The following is a 19,045-nucleotide window of genomic DNA, read 5'->3' on the forward strand; positions in this document are numbered from 1 at the left end:
TAAGCCCAGGTGCCCTGGGGTAGGACTCATGCTATCATGTCCCCTTGTCCACATATCTTGGCGATTCCACATGTCATAGGAAGCTGCCTTATGCTGAATCAGACCTTTGGTCCTCCTAGCTCTGCATCCTACACTGACTGGATTCTTTCCCTGCCCTACCTGGAGATGCTGAGGATTAAACCTGGGACCATCTGTATGCAAGGCAGATGCTCTGTCACTGAGCCCTTCCTGGTTCATGTATGTGTTCAGGCCATTTGGTAACAGTCACGGTGGTGGTTATTGTTCCTGCTCTGATCAGGGTCCTTCCTTTGTTTTGCAGAGAGATGCAAAAGGGCAGTACCTCTTCGACCTCCTTTGCCATCACCTGAACCTGCTGGAGAAGGACTACTTTGGGATCCGCTACGTGGACCCCGACAAGCAACGGGTGAGTCCTGCCGAAAAGGGCCCAGCTTGGTCAGGCTTCAAAGCTTGGAGTGGGAGTTAGCAAGGCCTGGTGCTGCAGTGAAAGCAGAACAAATAAATTATGCAGAAGCAAAAGCACTCTATGCAAATTGGCTGGCTTTGCAAAATTTATTCAGGGTGCAAAATCTGACCTCCTTGCTCTGCAGCATGGGGCTTCTTGGTTGCCTGCCATTCAACTGTGAGCCAGCCCTTCACTCCAGAGAGAGAATGCAAAATGTGGATACAGCCCCAACTCCTGCTTCCTGACCGTGGGGGTGGGGTGGGGTTGAGGCTGGCTTTGGTTTTTCCAGTTTGGTGCTCTGCTTTCCCCTCTGCAGGGAACCCTTCCCATTGCTTGACTTAGTTGTCAGGGTTTATATTATTAATTACATTTATATCTCACCTTTCTTCCAAGTCACCCAACTTGTTATTTTTAAATGAAAAGCAGCCCTGGGGTTGCTGCACATTTGAGCAGAGAGGATGCGTACTGTACCCCCCACCCCACTGGACATTTTCTTACTTAAAATCCCCTAAGCTGCTTTCGCAGCACTGGGGGGGAAAGATAATTGCATCTTTGCTTTCATGGGTGGAAAAACAGTTGAAGGGATCTCATTTCAAACAGGAAAAAAATGGCCCATGCGGAAAAGGTTTGTGTGCTTATTTATGTAAAGTGTTTTACTTAGCTCTGCATTCAAAAAGGCTCCCAAAAGCAAATCAGTAAGAAATGAGACAGACCCTGCCTTCAGGCTTTCAATCTAAAAGATGTGATATGTAAGGAAAATGGGATGAGGAGGGAAGAGGGGGAAAACCAATAAACTTAATCACTGATTTTTAAAAGTCTCGTAGTGGTTCCAGCTGGGATGGACACAGTTCAGGGAGGGAGGGAAGGAGCCAAAAGGAGCTGGTCACTAAGCAGAACTGATACAGTGGCCCTGTTTCCCTTCTCTCCTTCTATGGCAGCCTGATGAAAGAACTGCCGATAGTGACAGCTGAGGTAAAGGAAGAGCTGGACACAGCTGGTCTCTCAGCAAAGCCAGTGGAGTGGCCCTGCTTCCTTCCTTCCGTTGCAGCCTGATGGAATGGTTGCTGCTACTGTAGGTGGTAGCTGGGGAGCCAAAGGCTGCTGATCTTCCAAGAGATCCAGTGAGATGGCCATCCAAAGCTATGCATCTTTTCCCCTTGGCCGTTCCTCCAATCCAAGTTGCAGGCTGCCTCCTTAAAACAACACGACCAACCAAAACATCCCAGTAAGACTGCCCCTGAAATTCACCCTGGTCCATCTAGGTCAGGACCCTTTGTAATCCAGTTTGGTTGTCTGCATGAGGCCCTCCCCACAGGTTTTGTAGCTAGTACTTTGCTTCCCCCCATTTTGAAAACTGATTTCTTCTTCATTTCAGCACTGGTTGGAATTCACAAAGTCTGTTGTGAAGCAAATGCGATGTAAGTATTGCCTCCTTAAGAGAGCCGAGACAGTGAAGCAGCCCCTGTTGTGATGGAGGAAGCAGCTTTCGATTCTGCCCAAGGGGGTTGGGGGTGGCATGTCTTTTTGTTGCAAAGTGTTTTTGAGGTTTTATTGCAATCAAGTTGTATTTACATTTTGTTGAATTACTAAAATAAAATAGGAGCAAAAAGCTTCTGCACTGGTCTGGACAGTGCTTTATGGAGTGACTCCCCTACAAAGAAAGCTTGCAGCATTTGGAACTTTTTCGTTCAGAGAAAAGGCAAATGATAGATAACATGGTAGAAGTTTATAGTTAGGCATGGTATGGAGAAAACGGATAGAGAAAGGTTTTACTCCCTCTCATAAGATTAGAACTCGTGGACATCCAATGAAGCTGAATGTAGGAAGATTCGGGCCGGATAAAAGAAATAACTTCTTCATGAAGCACATAAAAGGAAGTATGTCTTTATGCAGCCCACAGTCAATGTATGCAACTCTCTCCCTCAGGAGGCAGTGATGGCCACCAAGTTGGATGGCTCTAAAAGAGGATTAGACCAATTCCTGAAGGAGAGGGCTTTGAATGGCTACTAGCCACAATGCTTATGCTGTGTCTCCAGAGTTGGAGGCAGTAATGCTTCTGAATACCAGTTGCTGAAAACCACAGGAGGGGAGAGGGCTCTTGGGCTCGGATCCTGCTTGCAGATTTCCCATGATGGCCTCTGTGAGAACAGGATGGTGGACTAGATGGGTCATTGGCCTGGATCCACCTTTGGGACTCTGCTTGTACATGAATGTCCTCATGGGACATCAAACTTTCCTGGTATTTTCTAAGCACTTTTGGACTTTAGGAGCTACCACACTTGCTTCTAAGGAACTAGTTGAGCCCACTTCTCACACCATGTATTATTCGACTTGACTTTTTCCTGTACAGTGGTACCTCAGGTTACATACGCTTCAGGTTACAGACTCCGCTAACCCAGAAATAGTGCTTCAGGTTAAGAACTTTGCTTCAGGATGAGAACAGAAATCATGCTCCGGTGGTGTGGCGGCAGCAGGAGGCCCCATTAGCTAAAGTGGTGCTTCAGGTTAAGAATAGTTTCAAGTTAAGAACGGACCTCCGGAACGAATTAAGTACTTAACCCAAGGTACCACTGTATTGGTGTTTTTTTAAACCACAAACTCCAAACAAATCTGTCTCTTCCTAATAACATCACTTTGATGCACAGAAGGCTCATTCTTTCTTCTGCACATGTCGCCATGAGTGCACTTGTGTCTGTGTCCAAGGGCAAGTTCCTCATCATAAGCTTCACCTCTAGTTTCAGCCATTCAGTTTCCTCATTTAGACATATTTTTGGGTGTCCAGTTCCCAGCCTACGTTTTTCCTTTCTGCTCTTCAGCTCCCAGAGCGGCTTGCAAATATCAGCGAAAAGAAACTCTAAGCCCTCTGTTGAAAAGTTATGGCACAAAAGGAAAGCGGATTGATGGGGAGGAGGAAATAAGTGCTCTTTCTTAGTACAAAGTTGTTGCAATGACTTGCTAGAGTGGTCATTACAAAGATGAGCTTGCACCAGGAGGAAGAGTGTATTTGCTCACTGGAATTTGAGTGTAGCATTTGGGAAGACGGAGTTAGGGAGACTGCCAAGCTGTGCCTTGTCCCTGGATCTTGCCTGGAGGGACAGGCTTCTAACAGGTCATGGGTGGTGGTGGTGGTGGGGAGGCTGTTGTTGATTCTCCAGCTGATATGCTAATCATGATGCTGTTCTCTCCTGCAGCACAGCCTCCATTCACCATGTGCTTCCGGGTGAAGTTCTACCCTACCGACCCTGCGGCCCTGAAAGAGGAAATCACCAGGTAAAGCGAGGGGTGTGTGTGTGTGTGCCTCCTGTCAGAACTTGCGTTCAGCTGAGCTACTCCGACGGTCGAGCCCTCCGATGGTGATGAACGACCTAAGCCTTTGATGCTCCAGGCACGTTCCCTCATTACGCAGAGTATTCAAGCATCAGCAAAGGATGAGAAATAGGAGCTACTTTGCTAAGAGTTTTATTTCTAACTATGCAGACAGAAAAGAAATATACATCCTCTCTTTGTGAAAGCAGAGAGGCAACTGGAACAAAGGAACAGGAAACCAGTAATATCAACATCCGTCTCCCATGAGACTTCCAACAGTCTGGAATCTCTGGAATGTAAACAGAGTCTTGTGACTCCAAGCACTGCACAGTGGCACAAAACAGAAATCCAACACCTCCCACATCATTGGGTCTGGCCACAAAAGGAGCTGATTGTGATGTGGAGGATCCTTGGGCATTTTGCAAAGGAGTAGCTTTGCCTCCCCACTCTAAAGACATAGAAAGTGTCTGCATATTGAGACATTGTGGAGACATTATAATCTGCCCTATACCCAGTCAGAACTTGGGTCCATCTAACTTAGTACTGTCGACCCTAGAAGCCCCTAGGGTTTTAGGCAGAGGACCTTCCCAGCCCTGCCTAAAGGGGCACCTTCTGCATACAAAGCAGGTGCTGTGCTGCTGAGCGACCAACTCTCCCATCCAAGGCACCTTTGTTTACTGCTGTTTGGTTCACCAAAAGCAGAGTCCCAGATTTTCCTGATGTTGCCATTTTCTAGAAAAAGAGCTTTGCGGAGCCTTGGAAGCAGATGATCCACTTAACCGTTTTCCTGAACGCAAAAAAAAAAAAAAAAAAAAAAAAAGTTATTTGACAGTCAGGACACTGTGATTTCTTAGCAGACTCCCATTGTGCCAAGTCAGCTTCTCTGATTGTAAGAGAAGAGCGATTTAGGTTCTTCTCAAACTGAGAAATTGTGTGTGGCGATGAGCTCTTGCTCATTTGTATAGCAGGAAACAAAGTCGTGTTTGGGGTTGTAAAGCTGCACTCTGTTCCATAAATTGGAAGCCAGGTTTTCTTCGCTGCTCCTCTTATATCTCAGGTATTTTTAAAATCTAGAAGACTATTCTGAATTTTCCAAAAATGTAGGGCATAATGTTGTTTTTGATCAATCTTCACCAACACTTGCTCTCCTTTTTTTAAAAAAACTGAATGCCACTTAATATTAATTTGCAAGATGTGATGTTCTGTAACTGTTTCTGGGGCCCCAGATGACATCTGACAGAAGAACGTTAAGAAGAATAGTCATGGTTTTGCTTGAAGGAGGGAAGCAGGATGCTCATGAATCAATAATGGCCACCTGTTCTCTATCTCGTTCTCCCCTCCCCGATTTCCCAGTGTTCTACTGGGCTGGGACAGCTTCACCTGGCCTCCCCTGACTCTTCCTCCAAAAAAAGCCTCTTGCAAGATTTAAACTCTCTGAGGTCTTGGTCCAGAATTAGAATGCCATACTTTGGAACAGGCAGTGATTTATTTTGGCAGTGCAAAATGTCCAGTACTGAATGCCTCAGGGTGAGGCTTTGGCCAGTTGCTCTGGCTCCCAAATTCGTGGTCCTCCAACAGGGATGGGTGGATTCTGTCCTTTCCAGTTTTTCTCAGTTTCTCATTTTTTTCTAGTATTGCCACATCAGTTTTTGAGATATATTTTTTAAAGGGTAAATCCGGATTAAAGCGGTGGCAGAGGGAATTATGGGCCTGCGTTTTTATGCATGTCAATGCTGCAAAAAACAACAACAGACTTTACATGAATGAGGAGCCCCCATTTCTCAGTAAACATCTGCCTGGAAGCTCCCTGAGAGTCCCCTGAGGCTGTCTAGTGGGACATGAGCATGCTCAGTCCTCATTCTAATCAGCTTTTCTGTAGGGCTGAAGCCAAAAAGGGTGTGGAGGGGGTGCCTGGAGCCTCACAGAGAACTGCTATTGAATTGCTACTCCTTTGTTTTCATTGATGACTGCACATACTGCACACTGAGCAAGTGCAAGGTTCTGTAAGTCATATACATGGAAAGTTCGTGGAAGTTTCTGGAAAGAAGGTCTTTTACCTGTGTGCATTGAGAAGGTGGCTTTTTGCAGATATGCTCACCATCATGATCAGAGGTGGAACATTGGCTCTGCTTCCTTCCCCCCCTTGCCAAAAATCAGAGCAGCAGGCAAAAGCCTATTTTGTTCTGAAGTGGGGCTTGGTTGGGGCAGCTTGCAGCCAGTGCAAGTGTAGAAAACATGGATTTTGGCCATTTCAGGTGGTCCGTAAACACATTATCAGATGGAAAGATGAGGCAGCCTGGGGAGTCTTGAACAGCGAAGTTGATGAGCTTAGCTTTTTCCTCCCCAAAACAGCTGCCAGGAAGATCTGAGTTATTGACAGTATGTCGGTGTCCACCTCTGGCTTGGGTCGGTTAATTTGGGAATCTAATCGGGATTGAAATTTGCTCACTACTAGTGACACAGGGAGTAAAGCATAACAAGATAACTCCACACTCAAGGTTATAACTGAAGCAAATCAATGTGTTTATTGTTGTACAATGCTCCAATTAAAAAAGTTTATTTCCTTTCCCAACTGAAGATTTGGTTTCCTAGCCTCCACAGCCCATCTGCTGGTGAAACATAATTTCTAAATTCCATGGTTCATTTCTAATCTATGTTATTTTGTAGTTTACTGGGCACTTTGAGATAATGTCCTGCTTTACCCAAACAGCTGGGAGGGAGCAGGTAAATAAGAGATGAGGGAGGGAGAGAAAGAAAGAAAGAAAGAAAGAAAGAAAGAAAGAAAGAAAGAAAGAAAGAAAATAAGAAAACGATGCTCTGTACAACTTTCATCATGATCAGGAACTGGACCAGGAGAAGATTAGTTACCTAGGTGAGCCGAAGTGGGATGCAGGCTGTGGATTACCAAAACTTATCTGGGGGAGCTCAGTGTGGTACACATGGTTCTTTCCTTCCCCATTTAATCTTCACAACAGGCCTGTGAAGTAGGTTAGGCTAAGAGGCAGTGACTGGCCCATGGCCACCCAGTGAGTTTCATGACCAAGTGGGGATTTGAACCCTGGTCTCTCAAATTCTAGTCTGACATGCTAACTACTGCACCACTCTGGCTGTCATTATTTTACTGGTGCTGTGATGCTCCCTTCAATAGTAACACCATCCAAGATGCCACACAACTGTTACCTAGAGTTAGCAAAAAAAAAAAAAAAAAAAAGGCAAGCAACCTGTACAAAGTAGTGCAGAGTTTTGTTTTTTTATTCTTCTCACCCATTTTAGTCCACCATGGCTGCTCATCTGTTGCAATTGATGGTTCTTCAAGCCTAACTGAGTGCAGAATAACAGGGTACAATCTGGGTGGTGGCAGCTCAGTTTGGGTGCTTATTTGGAAAAAGTGCCAACTCCCTTCTCCTTGGAATCTGCCAGGATGCATCCCAGGCTTCCAAGTCATCCTCACAGCTGCCCTGTTTTTTGCAGATTTTATGGTAAATGCTTCTTTCAGCAACTGCTGCATTGTGCATCCATTAGGCCTGAATTTGAATGTGGAATGGCCAGTAGGAGGTATGGCTGGCATTATGTCCATGGTTGATATGCTAATCAGGACTGCTCAGAGGTCAGTGCCTTGACAGTCATCAAAGATAATAAGGCAAATTGAAATCCCATCCAGAAATGTATTTGGGGAGGCAATGGAAACCCAACCACTTCAGGTCATCAAAACAAATCCTTGCAATCCCAGAATTTGCAGAGGAGGAGGCTGAGTTGCTGCAGGTGGGGGCTGGAGCCAGTTGCTGCCCTGGCTCCCGGATAATCTGGCTTTACATATTTTCTGGCTGCCTGGCCCCCTCTCTTGGCATATCTCCCTCGTGCAGGTGAGGAATTAGATTACTTTCTCTGTCCCTGCAACCCAGCAATTTCTGCTTTTCATAGCCAGGAGATTTTAAATGGGGGCAAACCTAATTTTAGCTGGCATGTCTGTAAGCTAATTCATGTCGTCTCTCAAATCTTCTGGGTTGGAAAGTCAGAGAATGTAACAAATGAGAAAGTAGGAATCAAAATGGTTAACTGCCTGGCCGCTGGTGAGTCAGTTCATTTCAGCTGAAAAATATGTCATTTCTTAATATCTCCAGTGAAAGTAAATCCAAGAGTTTCTTAATTCGGGTTTATTGAAGAAAGATGATCATTTCTGCTTGCTAAAGATACAGGCAAACTCTGTATTTACTGGAACGCTTCAAATCAAAAGGGAAAATGGCACAACTGAGCACTGATTTCACTAGGGCAAAGCAAGGACCAGGGCAAAGTAAAACTTCTCATTTTAATAAGCAAATGAAATTAAAGTGCTTCTGAAAAGGTTGGACAGCAATCAGGTGCTCAGAGGAGGAACAGCTCTTTGGGGAAATGGATTTGAACACCCTAGGGGCCCCCTTTGCTCCTGTCTTGACTAGTGTGGCTCAATATTCCATTGCAAAAGTGCAGGAATAGAACAGTGTGCATCCAACTGTGCACAGACCTATCCTGCCTCCCAGTTGTTGGAAGAACAGGAACCCAAAGAAAGATTCTTTCCAAAGGCAGAGTGGTCCAACACACAGCCCCTGAGGCCAATCTTGGTGGCTTTCCCGCTCCCCACCCTCTACCTCATCCAGGGCAACACAGCCAAGCTGGGGGAGACAGTAGTGAGTGTGTGTGCTGCCGCTGAAGGCAGGCTGATGCGGCTACTGTTCCTCCTCCTCCGCTGTTGCACGAGCTCTGTGAAGCCACCAGGCTGTGCTCTTGAGCCCACTCAGAGTGTGGCTGCATCACCAGACTGACAGGTTCTGGAGCACTGGAGCTTCCTGGGATGCGGGCAATACAGATAAGAAGCATGGTGTGTCTGTGTCTGTTTCAGTATGGAATACTTCACTTTCTTTCTTGCAATACAGAGAGGTCTGAGCTTTGAGGTGCACCAATTGGTGGGGGAGAGAAAGGAGTTTTGGTGCCAAGAAGCATGGGGTAGGTCTGTGAACAAGCATTTTCAAACATGAACTTCATAAAGTCCAAAACTCTAAACAACTTAGCAACACAATTCACTCAAGATTTTCCTGTGGATGTCAACAACAAACCTCAAGGTGGACATTGATCAACATATGAAGAATTCTCTAGTTCGTGCATCCCACTGATGTCTGCATTGTTAACAAAAATGCATGCATCTGTTTGCGTATTAAATCTGTTTAATAAATAAGTGTTTTAAATCTATTAGTTTTTGTATCTAATTAAATCTGTTGTTCTATTTAAATATATATGTTTAATTAAATACATTAATTGTGTATATATTTATTTTATTTTTTTAAAAAAAACTATATTGCAAACACTTTAATTTATGATATGGAAATTTAATTCAGTGTGTGGCTGTCGGGTTATCTGTCAAAGTGCTCTTGCAGCCCATTTGGTCTGGGAGGTTAGACTGCCCTGCTTTAATGCTTAGATTGGTGCAATCTATATGCAAATTGCTGAGGCACAGTGGGCAATACAGAGTTTTCTACAGATGCATAATGGCAGGTGATCTAACTACCCAAATTTCTCCCATGGCCACCAACCTTGGATGGCTTTAAAAGATCATATGAATTCATGGAGGGGGATATGGGTGTCATTGGCTTCAAGCCACAATAGCTATGCTCTGCCTTCCTGGTTGGAGACAGCGATGCTTCTGATTATCAGCTGCTGGAAACTGCAGGAGGGGAGAGGGCTGTTGCACCCAAGTCCTCATTGCAGTCTTCCCTTTGGGGGCATCTGGCTGGCCACTGTGAAAACCTTCCTTCTGTTCTTTATTTCTGCAAGTGGAACAAATGGGAGAGGCCTTGCTATGAAGCCCTGATCCTTGCAAGAACTGCGTAGCGGAAGCTACTCTAGGTTGGGTCTAATGAGAGGCGTCACTGACTCCCTGTTTGCTGTGGTTCTCTTGTCAGGTATCTCGTCTTCTTGCAGATCAAAAGAGATCTCTATCACGGCCGCCTCCTGTGCAAGACATCAGACGCTGCTCTGTTAGCTGCCTACATCCTTCAAGGTAATGCCTTTTGGCAAGGTACATTTGCTTTCCATGATAAGTACTGATGGCATAATTTCATCTACAAGGGCAGCGTGCATAGGAATGCCATATGGCTGCTGTCTTGGGCTCCTGCTTCTGGGCTGCTCTGCCATCCGGGGCAGGGATTGGTGGAATCCTATACGTCCCATATGGATGGCTACTAGCCATGATGGATGTTATGTTCTGCCTCCACAGCTGGAAGCAGCAGTGCTTCTGAATACCAATTTCTGGAAGCCGCGGGGGGGGGGGAGTGCTCTTGTAGTCGAATCCTGTTTGTGAGTTTCCCACAGGCATCTGGCTGGCCGCTGTGAGAACAGGATGCTGGATTAGATGGGTCAATGGCCTGATCCAGCCAGGCTCTTCTTGAGAGCACCAGCTTGGGGAAGGCTGTGGCATTTAGTGCTCTCTGACTTGACTTGCTCCATATACTGAAAGGGAACAGAGCAGCCCTTGCCTGGGCCTGTGGCTGAGTCCTCTCTCTCTTTCCTGTCCTTCAGCGGAGATTGGCGACTATGACCCTGGAAAGCACCCTGAGGGCTACAGCTCAAAGTTCCAGTTCTTTCCCAAGCATTCAGAAAAGCTGGAAAGGAAGATTGCAGAGATCCACAAGATTGAGCTCAGGTGACCTTCTAGCTCTGTGCTTAGTCCAGATCCTTACTTGGGGGCAGGGGGTGGGTACGCAATCCATTCTTAGGTCTGCAGTGAAAATCATGCGGACACAAATCTGCCCTGAGATGGGACGTGCCTGGGGGTGAGGGCATTAGGCGGGTGGGGTGGGGTGGGGGGTGAGTAGTGCCCATCCACTTAGGCTGCTCCTTCTGAGCTGTCCCTGCTCCGCTAGCCATCCAAGTCGGAAATCATTCATTTATTTATATATTAGGTTTATTAGCTGCCGTGTGTTGATGAAGTAAAAGCCATCAAACAATCCCAACATAATAAATGCAGCTGTTAATAACTAGAACAGGAAGACCTAAGTAAAGTTTTATAAAAGAAAATTAGGCCAGTTTGCATAACCATTTGCAGCAGCCCAGAGGGTCTTAGATGCAGTTGGCCTAGCAGGGCTCACTCTCCTAGCTGGGATTCCTCAGCCGACCCTTTGGGTCCTTTCCAACTCTACAATTCTGGGATGCTTCCAATGCACTGTGGATGGGCACCCCCACACTGGCAAAAGGGAAAGGCCACAGGCAGACGACAGAGGTCAGGCCAAGGCAGCAACCCAGATTGGGTACCCTGGGACTTCCTAAGGGTTGCACCTTGTTCTTTAACAGCTGTGTGACAGGCAGAAATTCAACAGGCACCATATGGCTAAGATGTGAACTTTTCCTTTTCTCCTCATTTCATTTCAACAATTTGTATACTACTTCATTTGTATACTACTGTCTCTTTACCTATGAATGTAAACAGGGCATGTTTTGATTCAAGTTGATTGCCCCCATTTCTCTCTCCCCCCCCCTCTCTTCCAGTGGTCAGACACCAGCTACTTCAGAGCTAAACTTTTTAAGGAAAGCTCAGACCCTGGAGACGTACGGAGTTGACCCACATCCGTGTAAGGTACAAAGCAGCAACCTCCCTGACACTTGGCGGTGCCTTAGGGAGATCTCTTGTAGGATTTCAGTCACTTCTACATGGAGCTGTTTTCTAGACGTTAGCTGGCCTTGCAGGTCAGTAACGGAGGAAGTAGCTGCTTCAAACACATACCAGTTGGCCATGCAACCAGAGAGTAAAATAAACTACAATTTGGTGGCTGTATCCATCTTCCTTTGAAGGAAGTACTCTAGGCCCAGTACTAATGGAGACCAGCCCATGGACAGTTTGGAGACCATAGGAAGCTGCCTTAAGTAGAATCAGACCCTTTCTCCATCCCACTCAGTACCATCTATAGCGATTGACAGTAGCTCTCCAGGGTTTCAGGCAGGGGTCTTTCATTCTCTTCCACCTTACCTGGAGATGCTGTCAGGAACTGGACCTGGGATGTCCCACATACAAAGCAGATGCCCTTTCCCTCTAGCTTTGACTTGCAATGAGATGGTTTTGTAAAACTTCTATGCTTGGTGGTTGTTGCTTTTGGTCTTCGATCAAGCATTCAGGGCAGCCAGCAATAAAGTCTAATGTTACAATATCCCCCAATTCAAGCATTCCACAATTCAGCAAATTGAGTTGCAATCAGCCTGAGGATAGAATATTAACAATGGCACAAAGACAGTCATAATTTGCATGGTTCTTCACTTTCACCTAACCAGTGTCATGCCTCCCTTTCCTGTTCCTACTGCTGCCCTCCTAGGGAGCGATCTTCATCTTTAGAAGAAACTACCAGTTCATTTAATTAGGCTGAGCAGGGCAAAGCACTAATTTATCCCCAGGGGGTCCTGGCAGGCCTCTCTGTGGAAGGTGGCTGCAATTCAGATGGGGGTGGGTGGATGTGATGAACGCAAAGTGGGTGCCACAGGTTCTGCCACAATGGGGGGGGGGAGGGCAGGGATGCCAAGAGCAGGTTGTGGGATCCCCCCAGCAAGGGCAGACAGGCTAAAAATATTTACATAGAGTGTGAAATAAAAGTGTGGTCTCATTTTTTATGGTAATAATATGGTAATAGTTGTGTCTGTTGAAAATACTAAGATCTTAATGACTATTATCAATAATAGAAGCACCCAGACCATCGTTGCTGAGCTAACCAGACACTTTGAACTTTAAACTTGTACATGCAGCGCAACACAATGAGCACCACACAACTTTTTTGTATTTGCACTTATGAAAACATACGAATGTGACTGTGTTTAATAAGATGAGACTACGCTGCCGTACTGTCAAAGTGCAAATGTTCGTAGAGAGTCAGAAATGCTCAGGTCACAACAGAAGTTTGCAAAGGCGCTATTTAGAATTGTGCATGCATTGAACACGAAATATGTATTTTGTTAAGAATTGCACAAAACATATGCAAGATAGTTGGGGCCCCTTTTGGACTGCTGGGCCCCAGTAATTTGTACCAGTTTCTCCCCATACACACTCCCCTTGTCAGCCCTGGAGGAGGGGTCTGTGCTTGGTAGGCTGTGTGCTCCAATGCAGCAAGCCCAGAGAATTGCCACCAACTGCCCCCAACTTGCTCCTTGGCATGCTGGAAGCTGTGCACTGGTCTGATTCTAGCATAATCCCCCCCCCCCCGCAAAACACACACACACACACACTATTTACGTGTCCGTGAAGGAATTCCCTTGCAAAAGACAGATGAGTCAACTTCAAGGGATCTAAATTTTCCATTCATTTTCATTTCTGTATTGGCCACAGGTCACTAGAAGGATGAGAAAATGAAGTACATTAAATGATTATTAATGGAACCATCTCTTTGCAGAGTGTTGCAATAGGCATGAGATAGGACAAACAGCCACTACCATGATCATAGGAAGATTTTGTGCCGAGAAATTCAGTAAAAGCTGCAAAAGCTGCTGGTTTAAAGAGGTACTTCTAGACACCTGTTTGCTAAGAAAAAAGCTAATGTTTTGAAGGTCTGGCCCATCTTCCTCACCTTGATAGCAAATGGTGTTAGAAATTTAGCTCTAATTCATAAATAAATTCAGCATTTGAAAAGGTAACGCATAAGAGCCTCAGTTTGTCCCATTGTAGGAAGATAATCAGGTGTCATGAAATAACTGGGTGCATCCTACTTCCAAAACAACTGCTAGGGTCAGATTACACTTTAGCCAACTAACAAGCCTGACAATACGAATTCTCGCATCACAGTTGTTCCCCCCCCCCCCAAAAGGTTTCTTTCTAGCCAGTCTTTTGATCTCACAACCCCTGTGGGTTCCTGGCCCTGGTCTGGAGCCAGAGGCGAGTGGATGGACCAAGTCTGAGGCTTTCTGTGCCAACATCTAAAGAGCTGGACCAGGCTCCTCATCCTGATACTCGGACCAAGGAGGCTGGTTGTCAGGAGTAAAGGACCTGCGGAACCCTTGTGGGCGCCTTCCTCTCAGCCTGAGGAATTGGGTACCTCCCACACTACCCTCCCACGCCTGCTCAGTCATGCAGGGAATGTGGCTAATGAGAGGCCACAGAGAAGTGCCCACCTCCAGGCCAGGGGGTTTGTCCTTTAACAATCTCCATCCTTCAAGCAAGTGGGTGAGCTGGAGGGAAAGCCTCAGGGAGGCCCCAGTTCTTCTCTGACAAAGGCTGAGGTTGCTCCCAATAATGTCTCTATCCAGAGCCAGTCCTACCATGAGGCAAAGGGAGGCAGCTGCCTTGGGTGGCAAACGCTACAGGGATGTGTGCCACGTGGCACTCTGGTGTCCTGTTGCCAACATTGAAGGTCAACTGCCTGAGTGGTTGGCTTTCCCGCTTGGAATTGAGGAAGGTGCCATTTTGTCCTTGCCTCAGGTGGCAAAATCTCTTGGGCTGGCCCTGTGTGAATTCTCCAGCCTGCCTTAAGAGTTGTGCCTCATGGCTAGAGACATCAGAACAAAAAGGGACTTGCAAGATACAGAATCATAAAATTGCAGAGTTGAAAGGAACCCCGAGGGTCACCTGGTCCAACCCCATGCTTCAATGCAGGAAACACAGATAAAGAATTCCTGACAGATGGCCATCCAACCTCTGTATGAAAACCTCCCGTGAGGTTCTAACTATTAAAAACAGAGCAATTAACTTGTCTCCAGGGTGGTCAAGAGGTTATTAGACTTTGGGGCAGGATCCTTGGCTGGCTGGGCTGGAGGGAGCAAAGAATATGACCTGATATACAGTAAATGATGTGAAGAAATGATGGATAAAGTTATTTGGGAAACCAGGAACATGATCCAAGGCACTGAGGCTGTTAAATCTTCTGAAAGGGCAGGTGAGGAATTTGCCACTCCTCCCCATGTTCAAGAGGAGAGACGTGGGATCTGCTTTCGTCCCTGATTCATTTATCTGCTGCTGAAAAAGGAGATTTTCACAGCACAGGCCTCTTGTCAGCTCTTTCCTACACAACAGCTTCTTTTGCCAGTAGATGCGAGTGGAGGTTGTCCTACAAGCCTTACTGGCTCTGCGCTGTGTGACGAGAAGTTATTGCTCTCTTGCAGGATGTGTCTGGAAATGCTGCTTTTTTGGCCTTCACCCCATTTGGGTTTGTTGTCCTGCAAGGAAACAAGCGAGTCCACTTCATCAAATGGTGAGTTCTGCTCTGGAAACCCCAGTTCTACCATTCCTTTTTGGGTGGCAGTGGAAGCTTTCTCTGATATCACCCTATTGCCCCTCATTTACCCCCTCATTTGGTGCAGAACAGAGACCCACTGACCAAGACAGGATCTGACCTTCTAGTTGGCTTGGTATCCCACTTTTGCTCTGCCCTGCCCCTTTTGTTCAGAGGCTGGAAGGCCTTCACAGCCAACTGGTGTGTTTTGACAGGACTGCTTCTAATGTGGGGGTGCGAGCTTCAGGTTTTGAGCCTTCCTTGTTTCCTCTTCTAGTCAGATTTAGCATTCCATTCTCCTGGAACCCATGACTAAATTCTACAGCTGGAACTGAGCTGGAACTCACACTCGCACACAAACTAATTGTTTGTCTAATTCTTGTCCTAGACAAGTACCATTTGCATTTCACTTAGTGGAGAGTACAACTGGTGACTTTAAAAAAGGTGAATCGGGGCCAGAACTGCAGTCCCCAGAACATGTGTGGGAGGAGAGGCATGCTACTGCTTCTGCTCTACATGGACAACCCAGCTTCCACTGGGCACAAATACTTAGCAACCCAGCATGCAGCTGCTTCCCACTAAACAATGCAATAGGTGCAGAGGGTAGGGAGCTGACTTAGCTGGGAGTTGGGGATGATACCTGAAATGCAAGGAAATAATTTCAGATATACCATATTGGCCTGAATAAAAGCCGCAACTGCAAATAAGCCACACCTTTAAAATTGGGGGGGGGGGGAAGAATACCCAAATATAAGCCACTTCCTTAAAATTCCACAGGCACTCACACCCACAAATGGCAAATGTTCCGTTTTACTGTATGTCTGTTTCGGCAGCGATATCATAAAAGCCAATTTTTGTAAGCTCGCGAATTTAAGCCGCACTTTAACTTTTCATGGTCAGAATTTGGGGGGGGGGGAGTGTAGCTTATATTCGGGCCAATACGGTAGCAGGTTTTGGTCCCACCTGCTTCTACTGGACGCCGTGTTCCTGATGGCCTCTCTCAAGTCATGATTATATTGGAAGACACTTGCCATGGATCCACCTGTTCCCCAAGGGTAGCAGTTGGGTCCCCTTGACCTTCTTGGGGATCATGTGGTTAAAAGCAAATGGGCAGTCAGCCGGATATGAGACAATGTGGCAAGTCATCCTTTTTATTGGGACAGCAGAGATGTAAAGGGTACTATTAATTTTACATATAACGTACAAGTATTTTGTTCTGAAAAACTGGGGAATTTTCAGAAGTGCAGCTTTGAATTTGTGAAACTTCTCTCAGTCTAGTGTTGAGTGGTCACCTGTACAGTCCCACCTATCTCTGGGTTTCTCACCTGCCCTGTGTCATTCTCTAGGAACATCCCAAAGCTCTTTCCAGGGAGTTGGAGCACCAGGACTTTTTGACTTATGCACTTATATCAAGGGGGGCAGGATTAGCACCTTCCCACCCATTTCCTTGCAAGGCATCCACTCTAAAGTCAGAGGACCTGTAGTAGGGAAGGAAGTTGGGTTGTGAGTGCACAGGTGACCACATTAAGTTTTTCAGTGACAGGTAAATAACCAGCTTGGTGCAGTTTCACACCTAGGCAACTAGCAATCTGATGTACCTGGAAGAGAATCCTGGTGTCCTCATGCAATGAGGTTGTGGAGGGCTGTCTGCAACCCTGGAAGCTGTGTTTGGCCTTGAGCTACACACTGTCGCTCCAGACTTTATTATGGCTAGTGAAAATGGCTGCTAGGCATTTTGTTCCAGGAAAAGCTTTAGGCAAGCCATTAGCATGCAGCACTTGGGACATCTGCCCAATCTGTGTCCTATTAGCACCACATTATTGCTCTCAGAGCTAGCAGCAACAACACTTCATTTTTGGAAGTGAAAAGCCAAAATCTTGTCATTCTGCAAAACCCAAGCCTACTTGTTCTTTTTGCCTTAGGATCCCCCACCCTCCACCAGTTATCCTTCCCAGAATTTATCCCCTTGTTTAAAGATTGTGGGCATTGCATTTTAGCTGCTGGAGGGAATATGCTTTGGCAATCAGTGGACACAACCCAAGGAGCTGTGTCCCTTGCTTATTGAAAGCATATTATGTTTCTCTAAGAGAGTTCCTGGTAATTAGGGACCTAGTTGATGGGTACTAAGGCTCAGAGTTGTCCAGTTTTTTTGTTATTTCTGAAATTACCAGTGGCTATTTCCAAAGAAGTCATTTACTCACCAGGGTCAAATTTCTCTCCTTACAAAGGACCAAGACACCCTGAAAGCTGTCCTTGCCCCGAAGGTAGATAGCTGGGCAGGGCAATACATAGGAGCAGCATTCCTGGGAGCAACTCAATATTGCGCAATACTGTTCATTTCCTTAAGATCTTTCCTTTGTGGTTATTTCTGTGGTTTTTTAAATATGCAAAATGCTTCATCTGGAATTCCCAAGACAGATTGTTCACCTATTAGCTCTGATGTCTTTATGAACCAGTTTTCACCTGGGCCTTCAATCCTACTGTTGCCATGCAAAAAAATGGCCATGCAGTGATGCAAGATTCTTGTTCCTGCCCTCCTTCTCCTCCGATGAGATAGTTTTTCATCTACCTACCTAGTAAGAAAGCATGATCCATGGTGTTTTGTACAGAACGCCCATAGCTAATCAGAGAATCCGTCCTCCAAAAAAGCCCCTGTGGGTTTTCCATGCTGGATAATCTCCCCTGAAATTCCCAGGGAAGAAAAGAATGACATTCTTCCCCCCCCCCGCCATACCTATTGGGGGCTCCTCAGCTGTGTTTTGTCACAAGGGGCACGAGTGCCTCTTTCCCCACCCCCAACCCCGCTGCTCAGGGCACAAGAAGCAGAGCTGTGATCTGGTCCATGCAATGTAGTTAGTGTCACTTCTTCTTCTTCTCTTGCTTTGTATTGTATCCCGTTGTTGATGTACCCCAGTATCCTGTTTGCCTTTTTTACTGCAGCCACACACTGGGCTGATGGCTTCAAGGATTTTTCTACAATAACCCCTAAACCCCTTTCCTGGTCAGTACGCTGCATGACTGTTCCATGTAATCTGTACTCTCAATATTTGGTTTGTTGCCCCAAAATGTATTATTTTGTACATCTGTCTGCATTGAACTGCATTGTCCATGTTTATTGGCACAGTCACCTAAAAGCCCCTCCAGACCCTGCTCCAGACCTGGTCGCATTGTTGCTCATCCTTTTGCTGTATCTCAGATTTTGGCCTCATCAGCTAAGTGTGGTTATCTTACATTTGGTATTCTCATCCAGATATGCACCCCTTTTAATAAAGCAAAAGTTTGCAAGGTGGCTCCTGGACACCCCCCACTTAAGACTCACCTTTTTGCGCTGAGATTCCTCTCTCGCCTCAGCCACTGTTTTTGAGCCAGGAGTCCTCTTCTCTAACCATGTTACACTTTGGATGAACTGCAAATGTTGGACTTGAAACTCCTGCAACTGCTGCCCTCTAAAACATTTTGTTTCTTGACTTTGCGTTTCATGCAAACAATTTGGTTTTCAATTTCTGCATCTTGCCGGAATCTATTCCACGCTGTGTGTGGGCTCTGTATTCGTAATGCTGTGCGATGGGAGGCGGGCTGCGTCCTCTGGTTTACACAAGTGCCTTTTTTGTGCTTGTAGGAACGAAGTGACAAAAATGAAATTTGAAGGCAAGACGTTCTATTTATATGTAAGTCAGAAAGAGGTGAGTACCTTCTTCAGCCGCTGTAACTGTGTAGGTACAGTTTTTGCCTCTGTTCCAAGAGAAATGCAATGTTTAGGATTCCTGACTGTTTCTGGCCACACTCCATCCTGAAGCACCACGTATATTGAGAGGCACGGCTAAGTTTAAGGATGCTCAATCTAATACTTACTGGCCTTATAATAACTTCTATTAGGTATCCTTAAGAGTCACATGCATTTGCAAAGGTAGCATTGTTGGTATTGCCAGGAGGAATTCGAATCCTGCCATCATTTCTGACAGTGGAAACAAACAACCAGAGCCTTCTGTGCAAGACTCCTCACAAATAGCATTACAATCTCATCCACTGTTTACGCGGCCCAAGTAAAAATCGCACCACCACTTGT

The 19,045-nt window shown here is 46.0% G+C and overlaps 2 protein-coding genes across 8 annotated transcripts in view; one reads left to right on the forward strand and one right to left on the reverse strand.

Annotated features, from left to right (window-relative positions):
- Positions 1-19,045, forward strand: part of FRMD5 (FERM domain containing 5) — a 143,668-nt gene that overhangs the window by 116,123 nt on the left and 8,500 nt on the right. For 2 of the 5 annotated variants that reach the window (XM_081171164.1, XM_081171166.1), the window contains exons 2-9: positions 320-424; positions 1,839-1,881; positions 3,655-3,733; positions 9,703-9,800; positions 10,319-10,442; positions 11,285-11,372; positions 14,870-14,958; positions 18,599-18,662. In XM_081171164.1, coding sequence (XP_081027290.1) covers positions 320-424; positions 1,839-1,881; positions 3,655-3,733; positions 9,703-9,800; positions 10,319-10,442; positions 11,285-11,372; positions 14,870-14,958; positions 18,599-18,662 — 690 coding nt within the window. Of the gene's footprint in view, positions 1-319; positions 425-1,838; positions 1,882-3,654; positions 3,734-9,702; positions 9,801-10,318; positions 10,443-11,284; positions 11,373-14,869; positions 14,959-17,919; positions 17,981-18,598; positions 18,663-19,045 lie in introns of those variants that run through there. The other 3 variants (XM_081171165.1, XM_081171167.1, XM_081171168.1) reach the window with 3 other exon arrangements.
- Positions 11,408-19,045, reverse strand: part of WDR76 (WD repeat domain 76) — a 38,024-nt gene continuing 30,386 nt past the window's right edge. The window contains exons 14-15 of one of the 3 annotated variants that reach the window (XR_014002169.1): positions 13,011-13,107; positions 11,408-11,989 (exon numbers count right to left, since the gene is read on the reverse strand). Coding sequence is in view for 2 of the 3 variants with exons in the window: in XM_081171155.1 (XP_081027281.1) it covers positions 16,376-16,457 (82 nt within the window). In the remaining variant the exon portion in view is untranslated. Of the gene's footprint in view, positions 11,990-13,010; positions 13,108-15,323; positions 16,458-19,045 lie in introns of those variants that run through there. The other 2 variants (XM_081171153.1, XM_081171155.1) reach the window with 2 other exon arrangements.

Source organism: Podarcis bocagei, assembly GCF_964188305.1.
Source record: "Podarcis bocagei genome assembly, chromosome: 14".
Lineage (NCBI taxonomy): Eukaryota > Metazoa > Chordata > Lepidosauria > Squamata > Lacertidae > Podarcis > Podarcis bocagei.